We start from the raw sequence: 22,736 nt of genomic DNA on the forward strand, positions 1-22,736 counted from the left end.
AAAGTGGACCACTGTCAAGCGTATTCTGTGAGGCGCCCGTGCGGACCAATGAGAGTGGAGGGGGTTTCCCCACCCTTCCTCTACGCCAGAGCTAGGCTGCCCTCCGCCACCGGCATTCCCAGTATGCACCGCGGACTCAGCAGCAGAAAATAGTCTGCGAACGGAAGGCTGAAAAAAGGAAACTAGACGCGCTAAGAAGCTAATTCCACCGCTTTAATCATATCCACCGCAACCAGAGACGCTACCATGGCAGACAACGAGAAACTGGACAACCAGCGGCTGAAGAATTTTAAGAACAAGGGCCGTGATTTGGAGGTAAAAGTTGTGTTAAATCGGCGTTGGAGAGTCTTCTCCTTGCCTCGGCACTGGCGCTCTGTTTCACCGCTAGCTTTGCCCCCTGGCTTCCTTGTGACGTCGTTTCTAATTTCTACTATCGGCAACTTTGTGACGAAAGCCTCGGCCAAGGCCATCGCATACCGCTTGTTAAAGATTACTGGCATTCTTTGGGCGGTTTACAATCTGCTTTTAGGGTTTGTAATCACGCCGCGGGACTGCGTAGGTTATGAAACATGTCCGAGGAGCTAGTCAGAGTTCGCCTCTGCTGCTGCTGGTAGTGCCAAGGCCCTACGGGAAACACGCTAGCCCGATTGAAGCGCACTGTCGACCAGGCTGATTTAACTCGATGTGTTAGCCGGCGAACACGTCCCCATCTTCACCCAACGCGAGATTTAAAGTGTGCTCTTGTGTAAAACCCTCATATGGATGTCGTGAACTTATTGTCAAACGAAAACGGCTCTGCATGGAGTATTATTTTGGTACTGCAGTGTTACTAGCATTAGCTAGCTAGCTACCGTGGCGCTAGGCGGACGGGCTGGGGAGCTGCTGGTGGCTGCACTTCCACCCATCCCCCGTCTTCATCAATAAAAACAATGGCGGAAACCAGTCGGCTCTCTCACCTCCACCGCGTTATAATTGCGCGGCATAACTAGTAGTACACGTTTGCTAAGTGGTTAATGCGCCGTTACGAATGCGCAGTTTGAGATGGTTATCGCGATCACATGACTAATGGATTGCGTCGACGCAAGCTAAGCTTCGATCCGCGATTAAACGTCGCCAGATCGGCGTGGCCACGGCCGAGCGGCGTGAGGAGGAGGAGATGGCGTTGTTTGCGGGCGGGAACCATATGATGCGCTTGCATGTTTTCACCATACAGTCTCCCTCGCCGCACGTTCTCTAGCACGGAAGGCCTTCAAGCATGGGTCGCACCACGAAAAGGAAATAGTTTCACAACCGGGGCTGGTGGGTGGTCTCTGGGGGGAGGGAGTGTGGTTCTCAAGGTGATCAGATCAATTCGTTAAGACTTGAATTACGACTGAGTCGTTGTGACGCTTCAGTCAGGTCCTCGGTTCTATTTTCAAACTGGCGCAGATTGACGTGCTACGCAGCGTGCTAAATGGCAACCCTGCGTGATGATACGTCAACTGACTTTTCAGGCTGTTTGATGGAGATGTTGTTCCACCTTTACCGTTTATCGCGGGGATTTCACGTGACTTGCATAAAATAGATGAGCTATGATGGGTCCAGAAAGAAGACAGCTGTGCAGCAGCACAAACATAATATCGGTTCAAAACACCCAACAGACCCCCGCCCTCCTCCTGCTTCGAAAACACATTACATTATAACGGAAACGTTTAATCAAGTCAAGTGGGTTAATTACAACTGGAGTTATTTTTTGGGTAGACGGGCATGGTAATTTGGCCTTGTAATGTGAATCAGTTATGTGAAGCGTGTGTCGTCTGGATACAAGTTATGAAGAAGTTAATTACATTTTTAACAACATGTTAAGATAATGAGGTATGAGTGTTTGCTGTCATGCTTGAAGCATAGCTGCCAAATCAGCTATGCTTGCACAAACTGGATCCTGATCTCAGACTGTCCACATTTGATGTAATAAGCGTTGCTGGCAAAGGCTGACTGGGATTAAAATTTTTATTTTATTTTTACCAAATGCTTGATTCAAATGGATCATCTCATCCACAGACTATGAGAAGACAGAGGACTGAGGTGGTGGTGGAACTGAGAAAGGTAAACTCATTCACGTCCTGTTCGCGTGTGCATATTGCAAAGAACACAAAGTTCCGTCTTTTTATGCATCTCGTTGAGAATGTATCAAAAGAAAGAAGCATGTTGAGACTTTTGTACCTCTTCCTTCCCCAGAACAAAAGAGACGAGCACCTCCTCAAGAGGAGAAACGTGCCCTTCGAGTACATCTGCGAGGACTCAGATGCTGACGGGGATCTCAGATTGGTATGCCACAGCATAAAGTGAACTGGAGTGCCAGGCAGAAGGCTGAAAATGCATCATACGCTCTAAAAAAAACAAAAGAAAATATTATAATAATTAAGACTCCTATGATACAAAAGGCCTCTCGTGTGTTGTTGGATTTCCCCCCCAAAAAAAGCTGCTCTGCAGTGTGCATATGTGATCACAGACAACTGCCCTGCGACAGTGAGATGACTCTGGTTGGTTCAAAACAGGCTTCTTGGTGAGGTGTCACTGTTGCTGCTTTCCAAGAATGTCGTGGAGAAGCCTTATGGCCAATCACTGAAGAACTGCTGAGTGACTGCTTGCAATCAGTCAAGATAAAGTCACGTCTACAATGTGAAAAATGAAGCCAGTTAAACGTGTTTGAGTCGAGCCTGCTTTCATTGAATCTTGTTTCAGAATTAGAATCAGCTTCAATGGCCAAGTTTGTGCATGCCAAACGGTGAATTTGACTCAGGTTCTAACATATACAACACATACATAAATATAAGAAAAATATATACAAGTCTACAGACATACTGTAACAAGAAAAAGGAAAAAAAGAAACATAGGTGCAGCAGTACGAGGTAGAGCATGGTCGTTGAAATTTCTTTCATTGAACCTCCTTATTTTGCCCTGTAAATACACAAACATAACCCCAACGAAATAGTTAGTGAATTTGTAATGACACACATGTTTGAAACATGTACAAGGCCAGTGGTTAGCGATATTATTATTTGGCCCAAACTGCTGGTAAGTCTTGAAGCAACCCAAAGTCTGTGCAACTCTTGTTGGGCATGATTGAGTTTAAACCTTAACTTTCATTGATAACTTTGAATCTTCAGTTCATTTCCGAACAAATGTGTGACGTCAATGTCTCTCTTTTCACCAGCAAAATGCCTCTCTTGAAGATATTGTACAGGTAAGTCAGAAATGACTCTGGTGGATTTTGTGAACAATTAATATCATGCAACAAACTCTTCATCCCCCTAATCCATTTGTCTGCCTATTTTCTTGGGCGCACCTTTAAAGGTTATAAACGATTCATTTCAGAACGCCACCAGCGACAACACTGGCATCCAGCTGAGTGCTGTCCAGTCTGCCAGGTATGAACACACGCGCACAGTCCAGGTCATCGCAACATGCACGGTCGTTTACTTTTGTGCAATCATTGCGTAATGACAGCTTCTAATGTTTGATCACTCGGCATCTCATGACTCACTCTCTTGTCTCTCTGATCAGTCGGAGTGACTCGAGTTCAGTGTGTGCATTGTTGTGTGTACCCGCGTGCCCTTATGTTATAATGCCGCTCTGCAATGTTTGCTTCTGTTGGTTAATGTAAAATGGGAAAATGTGATTTCACAAGCTAACAAGTAAACAATATGAAATGGGCTTCATTAAGCCTCGGTATCGTATTAGCACTGTATTCATCACCCCCACACTGACAGGCCATTAAAGCAAGGCCACGACAACCGATGGCTTTTACAAGAGCATCAGTTAAGTGTGTATTAATCTGACGCACAAATAGACTTTTTATTGTTGGGCTTCCAGGAGCAGAAGCAGTGATTTACAGCACATTTTCCCCCCCTGTCTTGAATACAGATTTTTTACGATTGACTTTATCGTGCACCAGTAAAAACGCTAATGTCATCAAACATGTATTAGGATTTTCTTTACAACCGCTGTAACTCTGTCAACAGGCAGGAGATTCCATTCATTTGAATTGGTCCCGGCAGCCACAGATATTTAGCTTATTGAAAAAAAAGCATAAAGTTTACATTCCCATGCTGGCAATGTGTGTTGATGTGTTGTTTTAATGACTGTGTTTGCAGGAAGTTGTTGTCCAGTGACCGTAACCCTCCTATTGATGACCTGATCAAATCTGGCATCCTTCCTAAACTTGTTCACTGCTTGAACAGAGATGACAGGTGAGTGTCGTGTCTGCACGTGTACTGTATATCATTTTTTACAAGTGATAATCATAGGACACTTCTGATAATGTAGAGTTTTAAATACACTTCAATGGCCTGTAAAAAAAAAAATGGCAGGTTTGATCTGACGGCGTAGTAGTGGGGAGTCCATTCATGCTTTTATTGTCAATAATCAGTCACTATAATGTACTGCTTGTTGTCTTAACTAACACACCCAGATAAATCAGAATGTCTTTATTGTGAGCACATGAACCCTGTGACACACTCCACTGGCTTCTAGTCTGACTTTCTCTTTCATGTCCTCGGAGGTCTTAGTTGTTGGTAGGGAAAGCAGAGCTTTGAGGGCATCCAACCAACTTCTTTTATTTGCTTATGTGCCCAAACTCTGTAACAAATTACGCCCTCATGTGACTTATCCAGGTTTTTGTTTTATTTTATTGTCATCTTATGTGCTTTTTATGTGTTTTTTTTCTTTAATGTAAATGAATAGATTATTGTAAAAAAAACAAAAACAAAAAAAAAAACTGGTTGGTTGACCTGTTGGCCAAGTCACACTCACTTTACGCCCACCACTCTCCAGCCCTTCTCTGCAGTTCGAGGCAGCCTGGGCTCTGACCAACATAGCCTCTGGAACCTCCGAGCAGACCCAAGCAGTGGTCCAGTCCAGTAAGTGCACTCCACATCTGCGTTTTCTCCTGATTTATACAGAAACTACGAAAATTCTATGCTATAAATTTCAGTCACAATAAATACTGTAATTTCCGGACTATAAAGCGCACCTGAATATAAGCCGCACCGGCTTAATTTAGGGGAAAAAATAAACGTGCACATATACAAGCCACACTGGATTGTAAACCGCAGGTGTTTCTCGCCGCGCCGTGCTCAGAAACATTATTTGATTGACTTGTTCTATGTTCACCCATTTCATATTTGTGATACAGAAATTATCAGTATTTCTCTATTTCCTTCCTTGACAGCGAGATCGACTACCTTTAACTTAAAAGCTGCATCGTGTGCAATTCTTCGTTTGTTTCCCACAGTGAGGGTTTGTGCGTGAAAACTTCCTTTGCGCAAACTGTCTTGCTCTCGTTCTGTCTCTCGCACTGCATTTGGTTCCACTTTTGTTTTCGTTGTTGGCGCGAACTGCCTGACTCACTCTTTCCCGAGCCCACCCAAAAATCCATAGGTCCCCTAGTGGCTGTTAGCTGTTAAAAAAAAAACATGGATTATACGCACCGTTTTATAAGCAGGATTCAAAGCATGGGAAAAAAGTAGTGGCTTATAGTCCGGAAATTACGGTAACAATTTGGCTTTTTACTTTCTAAATTAAACCCAACCTCTGTCTTGTGTAGATAATTCACTGCAGTCATGTTAATGAAAGCGTGCTCCTTTGCAGTAACTCAGCCATACTTCACCACATCCTCTTTGCTGATTTGCTGATGCACAGCACAAGCTTGCTGTCATTGCAACGTCCATCGAGTGTTTCTTCATCACAGACTTGCCAAACGTGTTTAGTGCTGTACCTTCTGAAGATTGGTGGTGTTTGTAGCAAAGTAAATAGAGCGAGTGCAACATCTGGGATTTTTTTTCACGGAACAAGTATAAAATATGTTCCGTGAAGGTTCCAAAACATTGAACTAAGCTTCTCGTCGGTCGAGTGTTGGAAACAGTTTGTGTTTCAATGGCTGGTGTTTGTGTCGAAAACTGAAAGAATGCGGCTGGTTGTCCCGTTGGTGTTTTTATATTTGAGATGAGAGAATGCGAGAGACGCCCAGTGAACTGACTGGACTTGATCATCAGCTAGTTGGTTTTTTTTTTTGCTACCGTACAGAACCAGAGTTTGACCAACTGATCCTGGTGTAGCAGTTGAGCTGGAAATCGTCTTGTGTTGTGGTTCTGTGTGTGTCTGCGTTATTTACTTAACTTTAGACATGCATGCAATCCCTTAGCTGAAGGGAGTGCAGTCTTCCGGAACAACATGCCCATAAGCAGTTGTGTTTAATTTGCACCAATGTTTTTATTTCATTATTTTGCACGGCGTTACGAAGTTGAATATGTCTACTAAAGTGCCGTTTTTTTGGATCATTCTGACTTGAAAAAGACAATCGATCCCAAGAAAACACTAAGTTGGATGTCCATGATTCCTGCACAGGGTCTACAGTGTAATTAGCAGTACAAGTATGTATTTTGTTTCATGTATTGTAACCAGCAGTTGCAGACAAATTTCAACCCAGTGATTTTGCTAATTAACATACAAATTACAACTTTAAACTGAGCTGAATTGCCCAGTAGGCCCGTGTCTGTTTACTGCTGATGTATCTGCTACTCCAGAGACATGAGGTGTACGACCCCTTAGGTTTGGGGGTAGGAAGTGCCTCACAATTGTCGACCTACAAGCTGCATGCTGTGCCCCAGAGCTTTGAAAAAGTTCATTCAGTCATACAAAAAATGAAAAATTTTGATGACGAATGTCACATATTTTTGATTGGTGTGTTATTATTTAGAATACCTCTTTTTCAATAAACTAAGAATTAACAGAATGGTCCTCCCTGGGGGGAAAAAGGAAAAAGGTTTTCCTGGTTGTACTGATGGATTGTGACGGTGCTCATTTCTTATGTGTGGGTTCCCACAGTGTTGCTCTTGTGGAGGCTGAGTCAGCAGCCTGTGATGGCAGTTGGTAGAACGATCCTGTCCAGACCGAAACTCAGAGTAAAACAGCCCTGATCTCTGGTTGTCGGCATGTTCAGTGCCACACATGGAACTCAGAATGTCTCACCAGGGATGTTTTTTTCCCCCTCTCTCTTTATCCAGATGCTGTGCCGCTCTTCCTGCGGCTGCTCCACTCCCCGCACCAGAACGTGTGTGAACAGGCCGTGTGGGCGCTGGGCAACATCATCGGTGAGTGGCTGCCGACTCTCAACATGCAGGGGGGGGGACAATTCACAACACTAGGGCGGTATGCATGATGCGCGCGCGCGTGTGTGTGTATGTGTTCTCTCAGGTGATGGCCCACAGTGCAGAGACTATGTGATTGGTTTGGGTGTGGTCAATCCCCTGCTCGCTTTCATCAGTCCCTCCATCCCCATCACCTTCCTGCGCAATGTCACCTGGGTCATGGTCAACCTGTGCCGCCACAAGGACCCTCCACCACCCATGGAGACGATCCTGGAGGTGTGTATGTGTGCACAGGGCGGAGGATGTGTGAGCATTATCTGTGCCAGGGTGTTTAGTGGTGGCGAAAGTGACAAATGGCTTGAAAGTCCTTTTTGGGTTTGTATGTCGGGTGCGGGATGGATATTCTCTTGATTTACCGGAAAAAATGTCAAATCTGAATATTTTCCAAGGATTCCTGACGTTCGGAGAGCTGCGTTTGGCCACAAGGTGGTGCTGAAACGATTTAAAGTGACATAATATCCTTAGTTGTAAGATGCTGATTAATTCAAATTGGAAAAAAAAAGTCAAAAGCCTACCATAGTCAGTCATAGTTTAGTGGTTTAATAAGCACAGTGCCATCGAGAGAAGGTGAGCTAAGGAAATTGTGCTATGCTCGGTTTCCTCGACAGCTTTGACTCGCAATTCATTTAATTTGTCCAAATCTTTTGAACTAATTTGCATGAAGTGTAAACGTGAGGTTAGGTGAGCAACACAGTGGCTTCAACATTTTTGCAGATCTTTATTTTTCATCCTGGACACGAAGAAGCCACAGAATGTCCAGGAAACTAGCAGTAGATCTTTTTGAACAGACTCCTGCAGAAATGCTCTGTTTTAGCTTCCTATGTACAGCTGAAGCTTTGTTGTATTGGGAAGGCAATGACATGACAAAACAAATGGCTAATTATCAGAGGAAGAGAAACGCTGCTGCATTTCAAAGTTCAGCCTTCCTAATTGCAGAGCGTTTGCACCAGAAGGGTTTTTGTCGGCGCACCGTCCAATCAGGTTACAGGAAACATTGTTTAAATGACACGTGGCAACTCTCTTCACAACCTTAACCTCGTCAGCTGTGCAACAACTCGGCTCTCCGTTACAGACAACCCCATCACTATGCAAATACTGTGTATTCTGTCTATTTTCTAACATATGCAAATATTTGTTCACATTTAGTTCGCATTAGTTTCTCCCTCCAGCGGCGATTTTCTAGTGAGTTTTGTGTGCAACTGAGCTGCTGTGACCAAGCAATTTCCCTTGTGGATCAATGAAGTCTATCCGAGTCTTAAGATCTGTGCAAACCACATTGGAATAGAATTTGAAAAGTTTTGCCACGTTATTAACCACGGTTTATTCCCTGTTTTTTTGCACAGATCCTCCCGGCTCTCTGCATTCTGATCCACCACATTGACGTCAGCGTGAGTAAACACTTTTCCTCCCCCCTTCTTTCAGCAAGCAGTTGTTTTGTGGCCCCAATTAACTCTGTAATAAGCTCTTCCACAGAAGAGCTCCCTGTTAAATGATGAGTTTTGTTGAGTTGCACAGAAACATTCAAGTTTTTCATTTATTTTTTTGTCTTTCGTGTTTTTCGCATCCAGATCTTGGTAGACACAGTTTGGGCTTTGTCTTATTTGACCGACGCCGGGAATGAACAAATACAAATGGTCATCGACTCTGGCATCGTCCAGCATCTGGTACCCCTGCTCAGCAACCAGGAGGTCAAAGTTCAGGTATGACAGAACGGTCAAATCATTTGATTTTTTTATGGCGGAGCTGATGAGTCCAACCTGGGTGCATAACAAAGTGTGTATTTAATTCCCCCCCGGCATTCAGACCGCCGCTCTGAGGGCTGTCGGCAACATTGTGACGGGCACGGATGAACAGACCCAGGTGGTGCTCAACTTCAACGCCCTCAGCCACTTCCCTGCGCTCCTCACACACCCGAAGGAGAAAATCAACAAGGTAAGTGAGCTGAACCTGCCCCCCCGCCCCCTGAATTCAGGTGCTTCCTGTTGCTGTGGACACAACTTGTCGTCTGGAAGTGATGAAACAGAGACGGAGGTGCTTGAGTGAGTGCGGTGTGAATGGTTCAGGGTGGGAAAGATAGTCAGAAGTGCAGATGAAGAGGATCCCAGGATGAAGACGACGACGACGAAGACTCCTACAGATAGTGAGCTGAGAGGGTGCGGGTGGGTTGGGCTGGGTCCGTGTGCTCGTGGTTGTGAGTGTGTGATATTATGGGCTGGTGGCCATAGGGTGCTGACAACTATGTGTCTCTGCTGACATCGGAGTGCATCTGAGTCCAGTCGCTTTGAAAACGAGGCCTTTTTTTCTGACCTGGACGATGATTAGAGCCTCAACACCGCCCTCGCCCCGCCCACAGCACCCAGTCTCGACAGAGGTCCGACGCCCGAAGTCGGACCTTTGTTTTCTGATCCGGTTCAATCACAGGAACGGTACATAAAGTGTGTTAGCCCCTGAAGAACTGGGCCTTGTCTGCATTTTTATATTGGTTTCAAAATCATCCTGAAGTCTTGCATGTGTGCTTCTTGTCCTGTAGGAGGCAGTGTGGTTCCTGTCCAACATCACAGCAGGCAACCAGCAGCAGGTGCAGGCTGTCATCGATGCCAACCTGGTCCCCATGATCATTCACTTGCTCGACAAGGTGTGCATCTGCTCCTCCCTACAGTCACTGTCAAATGCTCCAGATAGTTTTCCTAATGCACAAATGAATCAGTCAGCGAATGCATTGCTCACCTTGAAGGAATATTCTTTTCCCGCAGGGTGATTTTGGAACTCAAAAAGAAGCTGCCTGGGCCATCAGCAACCTGACAATAAGTGGCAGAAAAGATCAGGTGAGTCTGAACAACGATGCACTTGTTTCTAGCATTTGTATATTTCCATTTTTTGTACTGCTACACAAATATTTCTGTGCTAATTTGTTCAATCATGTCTTTGTCTGTAGGTGGTACACCTGATTGAGCAACAGGTGATTCCTCCGTTCTGCAACCTGCTCATCGTGAAGGATGCCCAGGTTGTTCAGGTTGTGCTGGATGGGCTCAGCAATATCCTGAAGATGGTCGACGATGATGCTGAAGCAATTGCTAACCTCATTGAAGAATGTGGAGGTAGAGTTACATTTACATTTTTTTATTCTTTCGTTCATGTGTTGTTATTACAAGATGATTGACAGTTTGTTTTGTTTCTCAGGTTTGGAGAAAATTGAGATGCTGCAAAATCACGAAAATGAAGACATCTATAAGCTGGCTTATGAAATCATTGACCAGTTCTTCTCATCTGATGATGTGAGTTTCTCCATTTCCTATCCACTCTTTGCGAATGTCTTACCGCAGATCGGCTTCCTGTAAAGCTCCGATGGCTTCCTCATGGCTTGGTTTTCCTTCCGCTCAGATTGACGAAGACAACACCCTTGTCCCAGAGGCCATCCAAGGCGGAACTTACGGCTTCAACTCAGCCAACGTGCCAGCCGAGGGATTCCAGTTCTAGACGACATCCGGGGTCTTCTGGAGTTTCGTTCACGATGCAGCACTCTGTTCTACAAAAAAAATTAGGAGAGAAAGAGCGAGAGAGAGCGAGAATGTGAAAAATTTGATACATTGTGCTTGGCTCTTGGGATCCAATGGCTGCATCTTATCTGAGAGAAAAATGTGTGGATTTCATTTGGCATTCCAGGGGGACCGGCCCAAATGAAGTTTGAGATGGCGAGTGGATGCGAGTGAGAATGAGTGGCTACATGTTGCAAAACAGCAAAACATCTACATCGAACGGTTGAGAGACATGCCGACATAACTTCTGTGTTATTGGAGCGGTCGTCTTCAGCAAAACTACTTCAAGATACTTCGAGAAAAACGAACTTGATGTCTGCCTGGGATCACCAAGGACATCCGAAATTCCGACAGCGAGAGATCATGAAACAAAAACGAAACACCACAACTCAACAAAATGCAGAAACCAAGAAGATAAATTATGAACTGAGGTGACCATGAACCATCACAATCCTGCGGTCCTCCGACCAGAGAGGGCGCCACCCTCGACGCGCCCCTCCCTGAATCGGCCACGCTATCAGACATGTGTGTGAATGGACCCATTGCATATGAATGGCTGGACTCAGTGCAGAGGAGCCAGGTTCATCTCCTCCAAAGACACGCCCCCGAAAAAGGCGCCATCCTCTGCCCGCGGCGGGCGGGGCCGGGAGTCCGGCAGAGCGTATCGCATGTGCGAGAGAATGGGTGGATGAGTTATGTATGCTTGGCTGCGTGCGTGACTGGCAGTGTGTGAGACTGGCTGAGAACTCGAGCGGAGACGGAGGGAAGAAACAAAAAGTTTTAACATCTTAACGAGAAACAAAATTGAGAAGCGCAACAACGTCGCTAGCAACAAGTTTCAGGAATCGAAATTTTGCCTGAACAGGCTGATCCTCATTTCCCTGAAGAAAAAAAAAAAAAAAAGAACTTTAAACATGAGACAAAATTGTCATTGAGGAATTATTTTTGTTTTGGATTATTGTTAAGTTTGTATTAATCAACACTGGACAGTGCTATTGGCAGGTGTGGAGCAGCAGTGCATTGTATGAAGATGCATTTGGTGGCTTTTGGGCTTTTCTTTTGCCTTCAGTGTGATACTTTTATGGTATATATATTTTTTAATTTTCAAGCTTTTAGTTTCATTGCTTCTGTAGAAGGTGACCGACAAAATGATCATTTTTCACTCACGCTAGAACCCCAAACTGAGATACCGGACATGGGCTTAATGATGCCGTTCTATTCCAATGCCATCGCTGTAGACGACAGTTTGACCTGCTCCCCTTGTGATACGTTTCTTCTTCTTTTTTTTTCTTTAAAATTCACAGCAGAATCACTGCTTTGCAGTATCGTTGCCATAGCTTTGACTAATCATCAAGGGAGAGAACAATGGCCATTTCACATAGGGTTGCGAATCCTAGCCCTCGCATGTACTAAACAATAGCACAGTTATTTATTAGGGTATATTAGTTCCTTAGGCTGTGGATACAGTGTAATTTTCATTTTTAAGTAAAACTGTGCTTAAATGTTTCATGTTGCCCTCCCCCCCTCCTTACCCCCACACCAGTGTCCATTTTTGCTTAATGATCTATGGTTTTGCACATACATTTCAAAGAGAGGCCTGAAGTCTTTCTGACGGCGTGTCGGCAGGTTTCATAGGTTTTGACCCGCCGACAACCTCCACAATATGCACCAACCTGGCAACCCTCGTTCGTCTCTGTATTCACTTGTGCTTTAAGTGATACTTGAGAACGGGAGCCACCACAGTAATAAGTCTAATGTATTTTTTCAGATTGACTTCAGAGGAGATTTTTTTTTTTTTTCCCCTCCCCCTTTGGCCAAGGACCAAGGGGACAGACACCACACGTCAGGCTTGGAAATGTCCGAAGTGACCTCTCCTCGAAATATCAATAAACCCATGAACAAGTTTTGCTGTATCTTTAGTACCTTACAGATTCCATGCCCCCCTCCCCTCCCCTGCGAGTCCTTCCCTAGGTGTTTGAGCTTATCCCCCTGCCTCTCTTTCGCATTTTGTGTTAACTTTAAACACTGTAACAAGTGAATACACATTGTGCTTATCCACCCTTCTGTTGAACATAGGGATTCTTTTTTTTTCTTTTTTTGCAGCATTCCTTGTTAGCAAACATGTGGTTTCAAATCTTAAACTTTGACGTGGAAGGTTTAAAAAAAGAAAAGAAAAATAAAAAATTGGTGGGCCCCCAAAAATACTGGGGGGAAAGATAGACTGCAGGATAGGTTGTCTTCAAGCAAAATAAATAGTCAAACCCAAATGAAAATACTGTGTTTTCTTTTCAAGTGGTACGGAAACTGGTTTTTATAATAATTTACTTACCAAACAGAAATCTCCGTGTGACGCCACCGATCCTGAATTCAAATTGAGGAGGAGTTAAGTGATGGGACGTTGAACTCAATCGTACGAATGCGCACTGTGTTGGCTTCATGACAGTCGGAAATAATTGCGACGGAAATGTAGGTGTTCTGATTTAACTTTTCCCCCAAACTCTTGTCACTAACGTTTGTATTTATTTATTTTAATGAACGCCGGTGTTAATTGTAGACGTTAATAATGTTTCTAATGGGCTCGCATTTCACCTTTTACGTCAGCGCCTTTCACAGTTCACGATGCTCTTGAACGCGGCACGTGCGAAGAGGAAATGAAGACTGACGAATAAAGTTCAGAGCGCGTGCTGTTTTTGGGTCACTTTAAGTCGGTCACGAAGTCAGCAGAAGGTAAGCGTTTAAGAGTTTACTTAAATAAAAGACCAAGTATTATTATTATTATTATTACTATTATTATTGTACCATTTTAAACAAATAACGTATAAACTCCGTTGATTATCGTCGCACCTACATTGAAAGGGTCACTACACATATAATGCATGCAGTTGTAAATAACAAGTTCAGTTCTAAACACTAACAAACGGCTAATGAGGTTTTTGTTGATTGAATCGCGACACGACACCTGTGTGACCTGTGAGAGCGTTGCACAGCTCAACATTCCCAAACTTGTGTGTGTGCCAGCCTTGTCGCTGCTTGTAACTAGAAAGAGGAGAGTCCCATTATAACAATAAGGGATTAGAGAAGACAGTTGCGCCAGTTGGGGCTGTTCATCCCCATCCAGCATGGGGATGGAGCTGCATTTGTAATAATTTGTCACACACCCATGCAAAAAACAAGCATTAACAACCAATATGAAGCACATTACTATATAATCCTAGCTTTTGCCACATTTCCTATTTCAAACCCACTGCGCTGTCCTGTCAGATCCTTCTCTCGCCAAACCCTGCAGACTCTGGCTCACTCACATCATGGACTTCCTGGAGGAGGACCTCACCTGCTCCGTGTGCTACTCCCTGTTCTGTGACCCGCGCATGCTGCCCTGCTCGCACACCTTCTGCAAGAGCTGCCTGGACTCTGTGCTCCATGCCTCGGCATCCAAACGGCGCCGCTTGAGACTGAAGTGCCCCAAATGTCGCAGCGCGGTGGAGCTGGCCCCGTCGGGCGTCGACGGCCTGCCGACTAACAGGGTTCTGCGGGCCATCGTTGAAAAAGTAGGACCATTGGAAACATTCTGAAGGAAAATCCCCTTACATTAAGCACCGTCACACTCTGGCTTCACTCTCTGTTTGTCCGCCTCAGTACCACAGATCCTGCAAGGCGAGGCCCCAGTCCTGCCAGGAGCACCCCAGGCAGCCCCTCAACATGTACTGCGTCCAGGATCGGCAGCTCATCTGCGGCCTCTGTCTGACGGTGGGGCGACACCAGGGCCACGCCATCGGCAACCTGCAGGCAGTGTTCGACCGGGAGAGGCAGACCCCGGCCCTGCTGCTGGCCGGACTCTTGGAGAGCAGGTGGTCACAGGTGCTGGATCTCTTCTCCATTGCTTGTGGAGCCTTAATGGTGTTTCTTACAAAATGTATGTTCAAAACACCGCTGCAAACACGGATAATTAATTACATAATCAAAGGAGAGGAGGGAGACGGGAACAGTCCCTTTTAAGGTGAAAAAAAGGAAATAATACTATATAACAGTACAATAACACCCCACCCACCCGCCACCTCCCCCAGTAACACGTGTAAATCTCAAGTTTATATTGGGCATTTTTCAAGAAAAGAAATAAGTGGTGACCAAATCGTCAGATAAAAAATATTTCATTCTTCATTCATTCATTTTCCATACCCGCTTATTTCATTCTGTCATTCAAAAAATATCTGCGTGTGTCTGTTAAATCCACGATCCACAACTTTGCTGTAGGAGCTTCAGTATAATATTTAAGCTACCATCAACTCATATTAGATAAATTGCTGACGTGTCTTGAGGCACAGCTTCTTCTGTTTTTGGACATAGTGTGGAAGCAGGCCTTACCAGGGTCAAACAATAAAGTCATTGTTTTTGTTTTATTTTTTTTCTTTGCCAACCCTCACGTTTTTAACCCAAATGCAACCATAGGAGCTGAATGTTGGATTTGAGTCAGATAATGATAAGTTGTGTCATTATTGCAGGGGACTTTGCTGGAGACGAGCTCAACAGCGAAAGGAAACACACTTTTTCAAATCGATTTTTTTCCCCCACTGTCAGGTGTTTGAGCTCGGGCAGCAGCTGAAGAAGGAGAAACGCTGCTGTGAGGACCTGTTGAGATGGGACCGACAGCAAGTCAGTCAATATTTTGAGACGCTGGAGGTGGTGCTAGCCAAAAAAAAGCGCGCCTTTCTGGACGCTCTGGATAAAGCAGCAGCGGAAGTGTCTCAGGCTTTCGACCCACTCATCGACAGAGTCAAGGAACTCCAGGTGTGTGTCTGTTATAACCTAAAGTGGCACTTTATGACCCAAGAGTGTTGGGAATTTTAGGTCAAAGACCTTTTGGTCTCTTAACACAACAAACAAAGAAAGTATTTTGGTGCCTTGGCAAAGATCTCAAGAGCGTTAAACAAATATGAAACAAGTTTTACGCTGCATCTCCAAAAAAAAAAAAACAAGCTGGCTCCCGGCACAACATGAGCGCTGAGCCTCCGCTTCTCTGCTGCAGGAGGAGCAGCTGGAGCTGGTGTCAGTGGGCTCCTCAGTGGAGAAGGAGAAGTCACCGCTGGCCTTCCTGGAGAAGGTGCACCTGTTCCGAGAGCAGGTGGAGGAGTTCACCTCCAGCCCGCTGCCCTCGCCCATCAAGCTCTCGGTGAGTCCGCGGGCGGCCGACTTCCTCCAGCTGCACTGGCCCTCGGTGACCATCGGCGGGCTGGACGAGGCACCTGTGCCAGACCGGTTGGTCTGCTCCGCCAATTGTGGCACAACTGGCCCGGACTCGGACGCGGTGACGGCGATAGAGGTGGGAGCGGTGGCAGCGGCGGCAGCAGCGGCAGCAAAGCTGCCCAGGCGTCGGGCACTGGGGATGTGGTGCCACTGATTGATTTTTGGAATTTGCTGGATTTCCTGACATTTTGACACCTGTGATGGATATTCAGAAACTTTTCAAGGTTGTTTGCATGCGTACTACTTTGAAGTTCTGTGAATTTCAGTCATTTAAATTATAAAAGTAAAAGTGTGAGCATTTGTGTGTTCTAAGTAGCTGACATTGTAAATAGTTAGGGACCGAGCCCTTGCGATAGACCTGACCTTGGACAGAGCAAGCCTATCGCAAGGGCGAAGAACCCTGTTGTATTTCGTATGTTTCTTTTTTTTTTTTTTTTCCCCCGTCTTCTCCCTCAGCAACTTTGAACCCCAATTTGGCCTCCTGAGCCTGCTTCAATCCTTACCACAGTTTGCACACATGTCTATAAAAGTTTTACATCTGATCAAGAATTTTGAACTCCAGCTGCTCCAGAGCGCCACCTAGAGGTAAAAACAAATCTTAAATGGCCCAAGCGTTCTTCTCTTTTCCTATGCATTTCATATGCTTCATACGCTTTCTTTTTTGCAGCATTACTTATTAGCAAACATGTGGTTTCAAATCTCAAACTTTGACGTGGACGGCATAAAAAAATAAAAAAATAAATAAAAATTGGTGGGCCTCCCAAAAAATTGGGGGAGAGATGCAGGATAGGTTGTCTATAAGCAAAAATAAATAGTCAAACCCAAATGATACTAATACTGTGTGATTTGTGGTGTTTTTTAAGTGGTACGGAAACTGGTTTTACAATAATTTACTTCTCAAATAAAACAAAAAAAAAAAACAAACTTCAAAAAATATTATCAGAAACCTCCGTGTGACGCCACCAATCCTGATTTCAAATTGAGTAGAAGTAAGTGATTGGACGCTGGACTCTATTATACGCATGCGCACAGTGTTGGCTTCACGACAGTCTGAAATAATTGCGACGGAAATGTAAGTGTTAAGAATGAAAGATGAAAGAACTTTCCCCAAACTCTTGTCACTAACTTTAGTTTAAATTTTTTTTACATATAGTTTTTTTTTATGAATGTAGATGTTAATGGTTTTCAGATATTAAGAATGTTTCTCACGTACTTTGCGCATATCGCCTTTCACGTCAGCGCCTATCACAGTTCACGGTGCTCTTGAACGCAGCACGAGGGAACAGGAAATGAAAAAGTGTTTTGGACTCGAAGCTCCGAGCGCTCGCTGTTTTTGCTGGTTGTCCCGCCTGCGTCTCATTTTAGACCGGTCGCGCAAAACAAACAAACAAGCAAACAAACGTGAAATTTAGTCAGCCGAAGGTAAGCATTTCTGAGTTTATTCAAATAAAACCTGACTATTACTTACTCTTCCCAACTTCACATGTATACGGCCGCTCGAAATTTCTATATTTTTCTTATTATTTACTATATGTTAAGACCAATTTTAACATTTAAACGTTTAAACTCCGGTTATTATTGTCGCGCCAACCCAGAAAGCCACTATACATATGCTGCATGCACTTGTCACCAACTTTAATTTAGTTCTATGCACTTTTAACAACCGACTAATGAGTTTTTGGTCAATTGAGTCGCGACACGACACCTGTGTGACCTGTGAGGGCGTCGCACAACTCAACATGTTCAAACTGCTGTTCTGTGCCTGTGTGCGCTGGGACTGAGTGGCTGCAAACACAAGGCCTGTTGTTTACAGTCGCTGCTTGTCATTGGAAAGAGGAGAGACACATCAGAACACATTGGAGAGGGCAGTTTACCCCAGTTAGGGCTGTTCATCCCCCTCCAGTGTCTACAATCCCGCACTTTTTTTTTTAGTTAAACACAATAAAGTGAGTTGCATTTGTGTTAATTTGTCATACACCCAGGTGCAAAAACGTATTTGTATACTTTCCTATCAAAATCCAGCATTTAATGGACAATCTCTGTAAGAAAAAAAAAAAAAAAAAACTCTTCAAAATAACAAACATTACATAACATGCATTATGGATTAATAAAACAGATTTTAGAGGAATGCAACGCTGTGATCTCAAGTTTTATTATTTATTTTCAAATGAATTACAGTGGCAACTTTAAAAAATAAAACAATAATTGACTCTTATGTCAAAAAATTTGTCAATTTAATTTCTGTCGTGACCAGGTTAAATTACAGCAACCAACACATTGAGGCTTCTTGTGTTCAATCATTTTATGGTGAACAGGGGCCCCACATTTCCTTTTTCAAACTCAGATCCTTCTCTCGCCCAAACCCCGCAGACTCTGGACTCTGGACTCTGGACTCTGGCTCACGCGCATCATGGACTTCCTGGAGGAGGACCTCACCTGCTCCGTGTGCTACTCCCTGTTCTGTGACCCGCGCGTGCTGCCCTGCTCGCACACCTTCTGCAAGAGCTGCCTGGACTCTTTGCTCCAGGCCTCGGCCAACAACTCCATCTGGCGGCCCCTGCGTCTGCCCCTCAAGTGCCCCAACTGCCGCAGCGTGGTGGAGCTGGCACCGTCGGGCGTCGACGCCCTTCCCTCCAACGTGTCCCTGCGCGCCATCGTTGAAAAAGTAGGAGCATCGGAAGCATTCCGAAAGAAAATACCCTTTCACTAAGCACCGTCGCACCCTCTTGCCTCACTCTAGTGACGTGCCATACTGGCAATCTTCTTTCAGATTTGATACTCCGATACCGATACTTGAAATCTGTGAAAATTCCTGTTTGTGTGTGTGTGTGTGTGTTAATGATGTGCGATACCACTGTTTTCATTTTGATGCAATACCTAGTAAAAACCAAAGGTGATATTGCTCATACCATTTAGTCCAACTAAAAACAACGCAGTCTAGAACGTAGTAGTAATTGTAATGATAGTCCCTGTAACCGGTGCGGATTAAGTCGTTTAAACAGGAAGTAACGGAAGCATCGACACTGTAGTATTGATTCGCACATCACTACCTCCCTCTCAGTACCAGAGCGCCGGTGAGCCGAGGCCCCGGTCCTGCCAGGAGCACCCCATGCAGCCCCTCAACATGTACTGCGTCCAGGATCGGCAGCTCATCTGCGGCCTCTGTCTGACGGTGGGGCGGCACCAGGGCCACGCCATCGACGACCTGCAGGCGGCGTTCGACCGGGAGAGGCAGACCCCGGCCCTGCTGCTGGCCACACTGTCGGAGAGCAGGTGGTCACAGGTGCTGGATCTCCTCTCCATTGCATGTGGAGCCTTTACTGGTGCTTTCACTTTGCGTCTGCGAATGTCTGAGGCCACAGAGTGACTCATTTGTTTCAATTTTTTTTTTTTTTTATTTGAAGCTTAGTTTGCAGCCAGCCAAAGTCTGCATGAAGACTGCTTCAGATTTTCGCAGTGTCTGAAAAACATACAAAAGAAACGTACATTCAAAAGACCACTGCAGATGCAGAGAACTCCAGATTGAAAGGCGAAGAGGGAGACGGGAAAAATAAATAAAATAAAACACCCAAACTGTCAGCCCCCCCAGTATGACTTTGAGTTTATATAGAGTATTTCTCAAGAAAATAAGTAACTGGTGACCAAATCTTGAGGAAATTCTTTAGTTTAATTCGTTCTTTGTGGAGTTTCTCTGTTAAATCCTTGATCCACAGCTTCACTGTGGGGTCTTCAGTATTCTTCCAAAATTTAAGCATATTTTTTTAGCTGCTATTCACCCTTATGAGACAAATTTCGGTCCAGTTCCTCTGTCCTTGAGCACAGTGTGGATGCAGTGTAGAAGCAACCCTCTCTCGGAGTCATTTTTTTTTTTTGTCTTTGCCAAGCCTCCCGTTTTTAACCCAAATGCGACTATATAGGAGCTGAATTTTGGACTTGAGTCAGATAGTGACAAGTAGCATCATTATTACAAGGGGCTTTGCTCGAGATGAGCTGAAAAGCGAAAGGAAACACATTTTTCAAATCCATTTGTTCCCCTTGTCAGGTGTGTGAGCTCGGGCAGCAGCTGGATGAGGAGAGGAGCTGCTGTGAGGACCTGGTGCGGCGGGACCGACAGGAAGTCAGTCAGTATTTTGAGACGCTGGAGGCGGCGCTAGCCAGGAAGAAGCGCGCCTTCTTGGACGCTCTGGATAAAGCAGCAGCGGACGTGTCTCAGGCCTTCGACCCGCTCGTCGACAGAGTCAAGGAACTCCAGGTGTGTGTCTGTTTTTACCTAAAGTGGCACTTTATGACCCAAGAGTGTTGGGAATTTGTGGTCAAAGTAATAAGACCCTTTGGTCTCTTAATACATCAAACAAAGACAAATGTTTCGGTGCCTTGGCTGTTATTAAGGCCACATAAAGCAAGACTGTTTGTCAGGGATTAAACCAAATCCTTCCAAAGATCTCAAGAGCGTTAAACAAATTAAAAAAAAAAAAAAAAGACTCAGCGCCAGATGTTGTAGTTTTGCGCTGCATGTCAAAAAAAACAAAACGAAAGCACGAAAAACAAGCTGGTTCCCTGCACAACATGAGCACCGAACCTCCGCTTGGCAAAAACAAGGACGACATAACAAAGGAAGTACATATTATTATTAAAGGCAAGAATGTCCCGGCTTTTCTTCTGTTTTTTTTCTTGAAAATGACTGTTTGTGCTACATTCTAGCAAGCTGCACTATCCTTAGCATTGAATTGTTTGGTGGCACATATTCGTGCTTTATTGGTATGTAGATGGTAGAAGGACGACGCTGAAAACTGCATGTAGCTTTTTATGTTTTTGTTGTTGTTGTTGTTGTTGTTGTTGTTGTGCTTTGTTTTTCTTTTTTTTTTACAATATAGGCTTTTTACAAGAGTGAAATTGTTTATATCATTACTTTATTGTGTTATTATTTTTATTTTATGCCGTCATTATTACTATTAGGGTGAGTCTTTTTGAAATATTTTGATATTTAAGGCTTTCAATTTTGTTAATTAATCAGTCATTTTTGGATTTCTTCATATATGTGCTTTCAGAGTCATAAATTGCCACTCAAGTGGTTTCAGAAGTAGAAATGAATCTAAACATTCTATAACATAGATTAGTGTTGTAATTTGTTAAATCCAGTTGTACCTTCTCTGCTGCAGGAGGAGCAGCTGGAGCTGGTGTCAGTGGGCTCCTCGGTGGAGGAGGAGGAGTCACCGCTGGCCTTCCTGGAGAGGGTGCACCTGTTCCGGGAGCGGGTGGCGGAGTTCATCTCCAGCCCGCTGCCCTCGCCCATCAAGCTCTCGGTGAGCCCGCGGGCGGCCGACTTCCTCCGGCAGCACTGGCCCTCGGTGACCATCGGCAGGCTGGAGGAGGCGCCGGTGCCGCGGCTGGGCTGCTGCGCCAAGTGCGGCAGAACCGGCTCAGATACGGACACAGAAGCAGCTCCACTGGCAGAGCGGCCCGGCGGCCGGGCGGCGGGGCCGTGGCGCCACCTGCCGCCCGCTGCGGTCGCCGTCCTGCTGGGGTTCCTCCTGCTGCTGGCGGTGGTCTGGGCGGACCCGGCCGGGGGGGCGTCGCTGGGCTTCTCGCTGGCCTCCCGCTGCAGTCAGCTGGTCCACAGCCTGGGCAGCGAGCTGCTCTCCTCCCTCTGGGACTCGGCAGACTCGGCCTGCTCGGCAGTGGGAGCCGCCGCAGAGAGGTGGAGCTCCCACCTCCTCTCAGAGTGCGGAGCTCTGTTCCAGCTGCTGGCGGTTCTGTTCTGAAAGCCTCGTCGCGCGCCGAGATGAAATCGACGGAAACATGTAAGTGAAGATGTCCGATCACCCTGTACTCCATTTATGATGTTTATTTTGATGGGGAACATAGACTAAAATGTTGCCTCAGAACTGTAACGCTGGGAAAGCCTCATGGCTCATGTATCATTTACATCTGTTTGCACTCGACTTGTGACTCCACAGATCACATTTCACACCTTTGACTCCACCATGTTTAAATGAGCTGCTCACACTGCTTTTGAAACGGTACATTTGAACTACAATCCTACCGAGTATTACAAAGCATAGTATTTATTTATTTACCTCCCAGGGGAGGTTTGAGCAGGTTATGCCACTGTTTTCTCCTGGTTATTGTTGAGCAGGACTAACAGCTTTAATCACACCCATACATAATTTTGTATATAGACAGTGCACAGATATGAATGACTAATCTATTGAATTTATATTACCGCTGCCTTTTTTAATGTTAGATTTTCTTTTGTGCAATTAAAAAAAACTTCAACTGAATTTTTAAACGAAATAATTCAGTGAATGACCTTGTATTTGTTAACTGATGCAACCAACATGCCAGCCTGTTCTAATTTCAATACATAAGAGTTTCTAAAAAAAATGTTTTATGTGCAAATAAAAAAAAACAATGTTGAAAACGTATGCTAACCTTTTATTTCAATGTGGTGAACTTTTACATTCAAATTATTTGGAGTGTCACAGCATGGAGTTGTAGAATTTAACCTCAAACTACAGATACAAACTTCAAAATTGAAGTTTTTGCATTGGGAATAAAGAAAAAAAATGCCTTTTTTACAGTAATATATCTCTTATATCTCATCTGTCACTAAACTCCCCAGAAATGAGAAAAGTCCAGTCTCTTTTTTTGGTTGCTCTACTTTTCAAACGCGCAGTTTTGGAGAGATGGACTTTGTGACATCACAAAGGGCTAAATATCCTGTTTTCTCTGGAGATAGACAGTTGCGAGACTGCTCCATTAGAGTCAG

At 44.8% G+C, this 22,736-nt stretch overlaps 3 protein-coding genes across 4 annotated transcripts; all 3 read left to right on the top strand.

The window, feature by feature from the left end:
* The first annotated feature begins 172 nt into the window (after window positions 1-172).
* On the top strand, window positions 173-12,999 carry kpna4 (karyopherin alpha 4 (importin alpha 3)). 2 transcript variants are annotated; one of them, XM_076036209.1, is made up of 17 exons: window positions 173-315; window positions 2,041-2,085; window positions 2,218-2,307; window positions 3,197-3,226; window positions 3,337-3,410; window positions 4,137-4,232; window positions 4,816-4,901; window positions 7,047-7,133; window positions 7,237-7,406; window positions 8,534-8,578; window positions 8,759-8,890; window positions 8,994-9,122; window positions 9,721-9,825; window positions 9,944-10,015; window positions 10,126-10,288; window positions 10,371-10,465; window positions 10,572-12,999. In XM_076036209.1, the coding sequence occupies exons 1-17, from the start codon at window positions 247-249 to the stop codon at window positions 10,665-10,667; spliced, it is 1,584 nt and encodes a 527-aa protein (XP_075892324.1). In that variant the 5' UTR covers window positions 173-246; the 3' UTR covers window positions 10,668-12,999. The 2 variants fall into 2 exon arrangements, with proteins under 2 accessions (XP_075892324.1, XP_075892325.1); XM_076036210.1 differs by having other exon boundaries at window positions 3,358-3,410.
* A 121-nt stretch (window positions 13,000-13,120) lies between these two features.
* Window positions 13,121-16,747, top strand: LOC142895303 (tripartite motif-containing protein 59-like). The gene is made up of 5 exons (XM_076036222.1): window positions 13,121-13,453; window positions 13,988-14,274; window positions 14,363-14,584; window positions 15,302-15,511; window positions 15,750-16,747. Exons 2-5 carry the CDS (start codon window positions 14,032-14,034, stop codon window positions 16,119-16,121), a joined length of 1,047 nt encoding a protein of 348 aa, XP_075892337.1. The 5' UTR covers window positions 13,121-13,453; window positions 13,988-14,031; the 3' UTR covers window positions 16,122-16,747.
* A 1,579-nt stretch (window positions 16,748-18,326) lies between these two features.
* LOC142895297 (tripartite motif-containing protein 59-like) lies at window positions 18,327-22,354 on the top strand. Its single transcript, XM_076036211.1, has 4 exons — window positions 18,327-18,632; window positions 19,029-19,250; window positions 20,010-20,219; window positions 21,127-22,354. The coding sequence occupies exons 1-4, from the start codon at window positions 18,378-18,380 to the stop codon at window positions 21,727-21,729; spliced, it is 1,290 nt and encodes a 429-aa protein (XP_075892326.1). The 5' UTR covers window positions 18,327-18,377; the 3' UTR covers window positions 21,730-22,354.
* The last annotated feature ends 382 nt before the right edge of the window (window positions 22,355-22,736 follow it).

Source organism: Nelusetta ayraudi, unplaced genomic scaffold, assembly GCF_046127955.1.
Source record: "Nelusetta ayraudi isolate G7.1 ecotype Tasmania unplaced genomic scaffold, CSIRO-AGI_Nayr_v1 ptg000048l, whole genome shotgun sequence".
In the NCBI taxonomy this organism is placed as follows: Eukaryota; Metazoa; Chordata; class Actinopteri; order Tetraodontiformes; family Monacanthidae; genus Nelusetta; species Nelusetta ayraudi.